The following is a 9,672-nucleotide window of genomic DNA, read 5'->3' as shown; positions in this document are numbered from 1 at the left end:
AATCCAGCTGATCAGATACTAGATGTCAAAATGTTCATGATGCACCGGTGCTGTTAAATCATAAAAGCAGAGGAAAACATGTACACACTACTTATTGCTTATAATAATAATAATAATAATAATAATAATAATAATAATAATAACAGTAGCAGTAGTACTAAAAATAATGAAGCAGGATGAGGAGGAGGAGAAGAAGAAAATGAAGAAATCCCATACAAAACAAGAAGTGCTTGGAACCCTACTAATAACTTGGATGGACAAGGCTATAAACTTGTCAGCATATATTGCGTCACCAGAGCAACGGTCAGTCATACGCAGCGACTTCACCTTCGGTCTTCTTCAAACATGTACTGCGTATACGATTGACTGATGAAAACATGATTGACAGCGGCTTCGCCCAGTCACATTCCTTTTCTACGACAGAACGGTCGGCTATTGGTTCTTATTGTTACACCACGCCCATACACTCTTCAACTACCTCACTGATCTCCTTTCTGAGGCAACCATTTCTTTGGCTAGTAGACGCGAGCTAAACGTTTGTGTGTGTTTCAAACTGTCCATTCGCGGGTATATGGCAAAAACGGCCGCTTTTCTTTCTTACCCAGGTGTCCCCACTACTCTTTAAAAATTCCGCCGAAAAAGAGGAGACGATCTTCCAAAACCTTCAAGCCGTTATCTCACGTAAGTATGCTTTACACGCGACTCCATCCTACAGTCGTTGGCCGCTTTGAAGCGGGAGACCAGCTACAACATGGCGGCTGCTGTTGTGCTCGGGGTTGGAAGCTGTGCTATGTACCGATTAGCCTGATCATACGTTTTAGTTGTATGTAAAATGTCTTCAGCTCGTTTTGTCACTGTGTTTTGTAAACATAAAGTGATTATGGACTCAGAATAAACGGGTATACAGAATAAACCTGATACACAGCGGAATGTTGAAAGGCGTTTTGAAGTTGATTCATTTGACTAAATCCGGGTGATTGTACCATGTGTTAGTTAGTTGAGTGGTTTTAGTGGACGATCGAGCAAAATTGAGTAAATTGAGCTGATTTAAAAATAATAATAATAATAATAATAATAATAATAAAGAAAACGGCTTTCTTTGTTTAGTTGGGAATAATTAGTGAACTAAAAAAGTAATAATAATAATTCACGGACCATGTAATGATTAACTGTTCAAAGAACAGTCTTATTATTATTGTAATTATTATTTTAATTATTATTATTATTATAAACATGTTTTTTTTTAAGGTATAGACCTTTTAGACAATAAAACTTCCAATCGGAAACTCTGACTGGTAACCTATTTAATAACTATTTCCATAGTGACTTGCAGTACTTCCTGTCGTCATTTCATTGCTTTATATAACAATAATAAGAATAATAAATACTACAAATCATAATTACCAATAATAATAATGTGTTACAGGCCCATATTGGTCCCCATTTGAGAACCATGGCTTTATAGTGATCCAAAATGTTTTTGTTATAGTTATTGTTTTTCCCCCATCAGGAGCTCATGCGTCATTCATTGCACAAAGTGTACTAGTGTGTACTTGTGCGTTTCGCAGTGTTTAATGTTTATTAATGTTTATTACTGTGTGTTTTATGTTCCGTTATCTCTCTTCATTTCCTGTTTTCATAACGTGATGAGGAAAAAATGAAAAAGATGACTCTGTGTAATACTTGGGTATACTGCCGTTATGCTTTTTAACTAGGGAAACTTTAAGAGCTGCTGTTCTTGAGACTCAGATTTCAGTTTGAAAGGACTTGGTTCATTTCTCCTGAAACCTTTTCTGATTTCCTTCAGGAAACTTTGCATGTGATCATGGGCCTGCTTTAATCTTCACTTGGATCTGCTGACAGTCTGATACTGCTATCTTATCACGGTTTCTGTATTAACTTATTTTAATGGCTAATCTATGGCCTTGTTCGGACCAGTGTACAATTACAATGGGGGCATCCGTTATTTGTAAATATTCCTTATCGTGTTTGTGATCGGCCCTGTCCACGATTTCTTGTGTTTTTCGGCAAGTCAGCAGTCATCTGGTAATAGTAATCCAGCACCTGTTATTTAGTATCGGTTGTCTGTGGTTTCTTGATTTATCTGATAGCAGGTAACAAAAATGTCACAACGCACTTGGGCAGTAGATCAGACACGCATTGTTGCTTGGACATAAGAAAACTCATAGGAGGTAGGTTTTGTGTTGTTTAAACTTGAGGGTTATTCTTAGCCACCACAACAGTTAGCATGTGGTGTGTTTATCAGTGACACATACTGGCTTATAGGCTTTGTGATGGCCAACAAATGTGTTTGTTTTAAAACAAAACCCAAGCCCTGATCTAAAAACCCTATGTGTTCCCTATCATTGATATCTGTTGTGATCAGAGTTTTTGAAAATGTTTTCGTTGCTCTGTTTTGGGTATCTGCATGAGATATTGTTTTAATACTATAATCAGAACACTATATGTGAAGTAATTTTTTAATCATTTTTCCATTTATTTTTCCTTACAGGGCTCCCCTCTTTCTCTACAGGTGTATAAGCGCTACCCAGAAGGCCTAGGGAAGGCACTCTACCGCGAGCAATTCGACTTCAACGCGGAGCCGCCCTGGGATCCTAGCTGATAGCGGGAGAAACCCATCTCCCAGCTTGGCCATGTGAGCGTCAAACAATTCTGAATTAGTCACTTGTGCATATAATGAGTTATAGTAAGTAAATAATCCTGCTAAAGAAGTCTCCGATATATAACCCATATGTGTGTTTTTTATTATTTTTTTGTAGCCCTTTTTGATTTTTATTTAAAAAGGAGCCATACTTTATATGCTTGGCTTATTTTCTTCATCTAACATGAAAACGCATTTACTAACCCCAACACCTCATTTTATGTTTGGGTCATTTTGATCTGAGAATAAAACAGTACAAAAACAAATTATGAAATCACTGCTTTTTACAAAAATCACACACACAGGTGAATTCAATCCAACCCGATTACAGACATTTGCTGGTATTAACATTTCCAGGCATGAGAATCGGTTTTGTGTGTCTTTACTTTGCCCCAAAACAAACAGATGCATTCAAGGTTGGTCATTTTAAATATTATTACCTGTCTCAGCTGGCCAAAGTCAACATGACCTGTGAATAGTACATCCGTTCCTAACTAGTGAATAGAGCACAAGGATAAAACTAATCAACACTATATTGTTTATGTAAAAATGCTTTTAGTGATGAAATCTGTTGTATTTCCTTTGCAGTTTGTTGCATATTCACAGGACCCAAAGGCTCAGTACACTCTCTATGATTGTCGGATCTGCGGACTACGGTTGAGATGAAAGGATTTACTGATGAACTGAACTACGTTGTTGAACTGCTTGAGGGAGGAACAACCCTCGACGATGTCGTTGACAACCACATTTATGAACAAGCTTTGGTGAGTGGATCTATCCGCTATGCTGTTTAGTAAAACCTGCAAAGAAACGTCACCATCGACATCGTTACTGAATAACCTACTCGGTATTAACAATCCAGGGGCTTCTTGGGGCACTGTTGGATTTCCTCGGTTTAATTAGTGGCCATGAAATGCGCACACGTGTGTTTATGCACTTAGTCTAATAGGTTCGTTCTTTCAGGCGTAATCTAACTAGTAGATGTTAACTGAATTGCGTTCGCTAGCTGCAGTAGTTAAATTTGATCGAGTAGGGTTGCAATGGAAAAGAGTGGGTTTTAAAAATCAGAAAAGCGTTTCTCTGTGTCTGTCTGTTTCATCTTGTCCGATTTCCTCGTCTCCGATTTCTTCGTCGTTAAGGATCTGTAATGGCTGATCGTCAAGAAAAGCATGCTGTATGAGAGTTGTTATTTTCACTCAACCAGGCTTTTCCTCACCTAGCCCTTGTTGGAGCATCGGTTGATGCCATGTGCTGCTAGCAATGAACACCTCGTGCTGAGTTTAATGCTTAGGAGGTTATGGTGTTTGCATCAGTTGACTCATGAGCAATGTGGAGATCCTGGACTCGTGTGTGTGTGTGTGTCAGTGCTCGCAGAACTGAAGTGCCTCTTACACCATGACAGTTTCTCTGCACTCTCGCTTCACTGCTTCATGATTGGGAATATTTTTTTTTGTGCGCACAATTCACGGCTAATTGCACTCATGAGGTTAATGAGGTTAGCCGCCTTTGCCCCCTGTTTAAACTGCTTAAACATCATCAAGATTACTTGTTTTTACAAGTAATACAAGATTACAAGGTTACTTGTATCGTGTTGTAGTTTTTTCTCTTGGTATTTTTACAGAGCACCGTTTTCCAGTCTGATTTGCTTTGATTGTCATCATTACTCATGAAATACGTCTAGTTCACTGTCATTTCTTGTCGTCTGTTTATTAGTGTGACATTGGCTGCGTCTGAAATCGCATACTGTGACAGTACCATACTGTGACAGTACCTTGCATTCGATTCAGTACCTACCGCTCGGCTGTTGATACAGTACATACTGATCAGTATAAATGGTAAGCATGAATACAACGTGATACGGACGTATTACGCGGCGCGGATTCTGACAGTTATTACAAAGTTCTACTTTGTTTAATAAATGGAACATGGTATGATGTCGTTGACATTAGCATTTAGTCATTTGGCAGACATATTTTTATACAAAGCAATAATTGAGATGGGATACAATCCAGGCATACAGTTGAGAAGGTCAGGCTGAACGATTTGTGCTCACAAGCTTCCAAATACTAGCCCAAATCATTAACCGCTGAGCTAGCACTGTCTTATTTACTCATGTTACTGGTATCTCACTCTGGTTTTTAGTATGTTTGTTTGTTGTTTGCTGTTTTTTCTCCAGGCTGAAAAAAATGCATTTGTTGTGGCTGACCTCGGTGCATTGCTGCAGCAACATGTTCTCTGGCAGAGCACCCTACCCCTAGTTCGACCGTTCTACCCTGTCAAATGTAACAGCAGCCCTGCAGTCATCGAGATTCTGGCTGCTCTAGGAGTCGGTTTCATGTGTGCAAATAAGGTGAGGTTTTCTTGCTTTACTATTCCACACTGGTTTATTTGTATGATCAGGAATGGGCGCTGTTTTAAGTTTTTGTCTAATTCCATTACCACCACCCCTGCAAAATCTTTCAGGCTGAAGTCTCAATGGTACTCAACCATGATGTCTCTCCTGAGAACATCATCCTTTCTGGTGTTTGCAAACAGCAGTCACACATCAAACATGCTGCCAAGAACGGTGTGAACTACCTGGTGTGCGATAACGAGGCCGAGCTCGGGAAAATCGCCCGTGCTCACCCGAATGCTAAGTCAGTTTCCACTTACTAACATATTTGGGATTTTCATCCTTAATGCCATGTTCTTCGATCGACGTTCAGTATTCTGTATAACACGTCATCTCTCTTCACAGGCTTCTCCTGCAGTTATGCACCGAGGCACAAACAGAGGAGGCCAGCATGCTGTTTGGCTGCTCGCTGAAAAGTTGCAGGCACCTTTTAGAAGCTGCCAAAGGGATGGGTGTGGATGTGATTGGAGTAGTGTAAGTCTTTTATTTTGGGCAAGCATAACATCTATAATAAGCCCAGAGTTTCACTTGAATCACCTGGTCGTTATAATTCTACAGGTTCCAGGTACCAGCGTCATGTAAGGACCCTCAAGTGTATGCCCATGCCCTGTCTGATGCCCGCTGTGTATTTGATATGGGGGTGGGTGGACAAATGAATTCATATACCTAAATATAATACGCATGGAAATTAGAACAACTTTAATACAGTACTACAGTTCTTTTTTCTTTTTTTCCCCCTTTCTTTATTATTATTTAAATAAATAAATATTGATACCACTGATGTCTAATTTGTTCTTCTCCAGGAGGAGCTTGGGTTTAATATGGAGGTTTTGGATATTGGGAGTGGATTCAGTGGCTCTGAGTATCAGTTGAAACAGGTGACTTGTATCACATATTTCTTTATATAACTTTGTTTTTTTCATGGTTTAACAGTTAAATTTTTTTGGGAAGTGACAATGTGCTAAAAGTTGTGGGGATTTTTTTCTTATGTTTTTGTTGTTGTTGTTTTTTCTTTTAGATCCATGCTGCTATTAGACCTTTGCTTGAGGCCTATTTTCCTGTTAAGTCTGGTGTACGAGTGATTGCTGAGCCAGGAACCTTTTACGTGTCTTCCTCTTTCACCCTGGTTGTAAATGTCATTGGCAAGAAACTAGTAGCCAGAGATCTTCATGGTGAGTCTAAAGGTGGGTTCTTTAATGCCAGTACTGACATTATATAACATGGCATCTTTGATGGTGGTGAGAATAGATATGTTTTTATTTTCACGACCATTGGGCAAGATTACAGATCTGCACTTGTATATACTGTCTGGATTTTCCTAGGATTTGTTACAGTTTAGCCAGACAAAGTCATAAAGCATATCAATTACATAAGGAAACTTAAATCTTTGGGGAACTTATTAACTGGTCCATCTGAGATCGACCAGTGAAAATGCTGGTGCGCTGTCAGGGTAAACCCATTAAGATTTACTATTCTACACTGGTTTATTTGTATGATCAGGAATGAGCTAAACCCATTAAGCCTGTAGATAAGACTTGTATACATTGCTAGTATTAACTGTTAGACAGAAATATGCAGTGCCTAATTAAAGTGATTATAGAGATAGGCCTTTTTTTAGATTAGATTGCAGTGATGGCAATGCTGCTCCTTTTACAATAGGAAAATACGAAGATTCAGTGTGCAGTTTGGGATCAAGGTACACTATATGTGGGTGCAATGTAGAAAAGGGTCTGACATGATTTATCTTGGTTTCATTTGTTTAATCATAAAAACCTGCCATTTTACCAGGGGTGTGTAGACTTTTTATTTATTTTTATATCCACTGTATGGGCCTTCCCCAAAACTGTTGCCACAAATTTGGAAGTACACAATTGTATACAATGTCTTTGTAAGCTGGAATTAAGAGGCCCAAACATGTTCCAGCATGACAGTGCCCCTGTGCACAAAGCCAGCTCCATGAAGACATGGTTTACCAAGGGTAGAGTGGAAGAACTCAAGTGGCCTGCACAGAGCCCTGACCTCAACCCCACTTAACACCAATGCAAAGGAGGGACTAAATCTAGAACAGCATGTTCAACTAGCTCATGTGTGTGTGATTGGTTAGGTGTCCACATACTTCGGACATATAGTGTATGATGTATATATTAAATAGGAAGAAAAGAATACTATAGATATTAAACAGAAAATTAAGAAGGAGAGAAATGCAATAAAGTGAATGAACATGTACATTTTTTACACAATGAGAGATGTCTGTTTAAACATGTATATTGCAATATGCAAGGTTAAAATGATTGCCTTCAATGCTCAAATGCTACAATTAACAGTAAATAAGGTAAAAAAAAAAAAAAATAGTGCTTTTATAATGCAAAGCCTTGCCTTGAGCTGATTTGGCATCTTAATAACAAACCTGTGGTCACTCCTGCTGGTAAACAGTGTTTTCTGTTACTTTTGACTGATTTCAGTGGTAAGGGGATTAGAGAGTAACCCTATGGTAGAGTGGATTGCATGCATGTTACAAAAGGCAGATTATAAAATTGAAAGCTGCTCCTTGAACTCAAACCCAAAATAAAATATTGAAGGGTCAGATGTTAGATCAGGAATGTAGCCTTGGAGCCTGCAAAGCTGCTTATCTGTGTTATCTAGACATAAACTTGTGGATCCTTTTTTGTCTTGCTTTAATTTTGAGTTTTGTTACTCTCATCAGAGCTGACTCTAAGCGATGACCCTGAATTTTTGTACTATTTGAGTGATGGTGTATTTGGATCTTTCGTTGGCAAGCTGTTGGGAAACATCATTCCATCCCCCTCAGTGCACAAGGTAAAGAACCCTGACACAAATGCACGTACATATAAGAGAATTCAAAACGAGCCAACATGAACTGGCTTTTTCGTGTCTGCTGGTCTTTTGAGCTCTGGATTTTTCTTGTGTTTGCAGATGTCACTCTCCGCAGACAAGCCGGTGTTCTCCAGTAGTCTGTGGGGTCCCTCCTTTGACGTTTTGGACCAGGTGGTGGAGCATTGCCTTCTACCTGAGCTCTCTGTGGGAGACTGGCTCATCTTTAAAAACATCGGGGCCTGTGGTAATGAGGAGACAGCGGTCATCAGCGACTCAGAAAAACCATCCATGTATTACACCATTTCTGAAAGCTCCTGGTAATTAACAACATATAGAATTTTCCTTTTTTTTCCATGTAGTTTTTTTAGTATTAAGATTTTTTTTGTATGTAGTCTTCTTACATTGCGTCTTGTATCCCTCAGGTTCGAGATGCAGGAGGCTGGAATCTCACTTGACAACACCATGAAGAACTTTTCATTAGTTCCATATGGCTTGTAGTTGAAAACTCTGGCTCTGACTCCTAACCTGGGCATTTGAATGGCTTCTACAGCGAATAAACCAACAGCCATAAACAGAACAGTTAATGCTTAGCTACTAAGAAAACATGATGACCAGTGGCATTTGGGATCACAGAATAATTGTCCTTGTCTTAGGTTTTCACAATTTATTGGTCGAAATGCGTTTTTTTTCTTCTTGTCAGCCAAACGGAAGAGTCAAAAAGCCTCATATTTAGTAATAACATATGCAACAAAATGGATGGCTGTGGAGATGGGATCCTGTCTTTGGGTTTCTTTATCAAAAATCGTTTACATAAGTGTTTAATTAATTTAATTATTTACTGATTACCTGCTGATGGTCTTGTAAATGAGTTGTCTGTTGCACCATTATGCACTTGTGTATATTAAAATCAAATGTGATTTTAACAAGTTATTTTAGAAGATAGAATCAAGTGTGTTACAGCCCTGTGTGTAAATCAGCACAGTGAAATTTCGATATTAATTTGTCGTATTTGTGCTTACCCCTCACTGTTGTATATGGGTTTGACAAACTGTGGAGTGCAACTAAACTCATTTGATTAAATTTCCACTACAGTGCTTGTGGCACTATTTCCCAGTATTGCTATGTATTTCAAACTGTTCCTTGATTGTGTGCCATGATCAAGTTTGTCACCTCAAAAGACTCTTAGTAAGAACGTTGTTGGTAGGCACCTGCCCTTTTTCGTTGTGTAAATACCACATATGTATGTTTGACATTAAAGTAACTTCTGGGGCTGGGACTTGCTTGGTGATTCCAAGCAAGATTACTCGAACCTATGCTCAAAATACCAGTAACAATTTCTATACATTCAGCAAGAGTCATGCATTTTATTATCAATACTATTTAAGATTTGGTAATGTCCTTTGGTTGCGTTTGTTACCAAAATCAATCATTTATTATTCTATTAAAAAAAAAAAAAAAAACACCTTCATAGTGCTTTTGAAGCAATCTCTTCCAAGAGATGTTTTGTGGCTTGGGGGGGTGTGGGTTTTTTTTTTTAATTATTAAATTTTTTTTATAGATGCTATAAAATTATACCTTTTTAGTTTTAGTATTTGTTTTTAAAGCTTAATCAGCTTCATATTAAAATGTATCACAGTACACCCAGATCATATCTTAAAATGCTATTTTCGTTCCCGAAAATGCCCATATCCCCACAGTGGGAAATGAAATCACCCTGTTAGAAATGTAAAATATTTTTATCTAAGGAAATAATCATGGACCATGGCCTGTTTTTGACTGTAAC

The 9,672-nt window shown here is 38.4% G+C and overlaps 1 protein-coding gene across 3 annotated transcripts; it reads left to right on the top strand.

Annotated features, from left to right (window-relative positions):
- The first annotated feature begins 500 nt into the window (after positions 1-500).
- azin1b (antizyme inhibitor 1b) lies at positions 501-9,005 on the top strand. Of its 3 annotated transcripts, none has more exons than XM_017454244.3 (12): positions 501-681; positions 2,513-2,656; positions 3,251-3,426; positions 4,839-5,012; positions 5,126-5,298; positions 5,400-5,528; positions 5,613-5,694; positions 5,858-5,932; positions 6,073-6,226; positions 7,759-7,871; positions 7,989-8,206; positions 8,312-9,005. In XM_017454244.3, the coding sequence occupies exons 3-12, from the start codon at positions 3,325-3,327 to the stop codon at positions 8,385-8,387; spliced, it is 1,296 nt and encodes a 431-aa protein (XP_017309733.1). In that variant the 5' UTR covers positions 501-681; positions 2,513-2,656; positions 3,251-3,324; the 3' UTR covers positions 8,388-9,005. The 3 variants fall into 3 exon arrangements, with proteins under 3 accessions (XP_017309733.1, XP_017309731.1, XP_017309732.1); XM_017454242.3 differs by having other exon boundaries at positions 6,073-6,238; XM_017454243.3 differs by having other exon boundaries at positions 521-681; positions 2,513-2,707; positions 6,073-6,238.
- The last annotated feature ends 667 nt before the right edge of the window (positions 9,006-9,672 follow it).

Source organism: Ictalurus punctatus, chromosome 24 (genome assembly GCF_001660625.3).
Source record: "Ictalurus punctatus breed USDA103 chromosome 24, Coco_2.0, whole genome shotgun sequence".
Lineage (NCBI taxonomy): Eukaryota > Metazoa > Chordata > Actinopteri > Siluriformes > Ictaluridae > Ictalurus > Ictalurus punctatus.
Note: the sequence above shows the minus strand (reverse complement) of the source record. Positions and strands in the feature narration are given on the sequence as shown.

What these genes read in the sequence shown, in the direction of transcription:
- azin1b (XM_017454242.3), top strand. Translation starts at nt 3,325, where the DNA reads ATGAAAGGATTTACTGATGAACTGAACTACGTTGTTGAACTGCTTGAG. An exon ending in ACATTTATGAACAAGCTTTG is followed by an intron (nt 3,427 to 4,838) that starts GTGAGTGGATCT and finishes TTTTTTCTCCAG; the next exon opens with GCTGAAAAAAATGCATTTGT. An exon ending in GTGGATGTGATTGGAGTAGT is followed by an intron (nt 5,529 to 5,612) that starts GTAAGTCTTTTA and finishes ATAATTCTACAG; the next exon opens with GTTCCAGGTACCAGCGTCAT.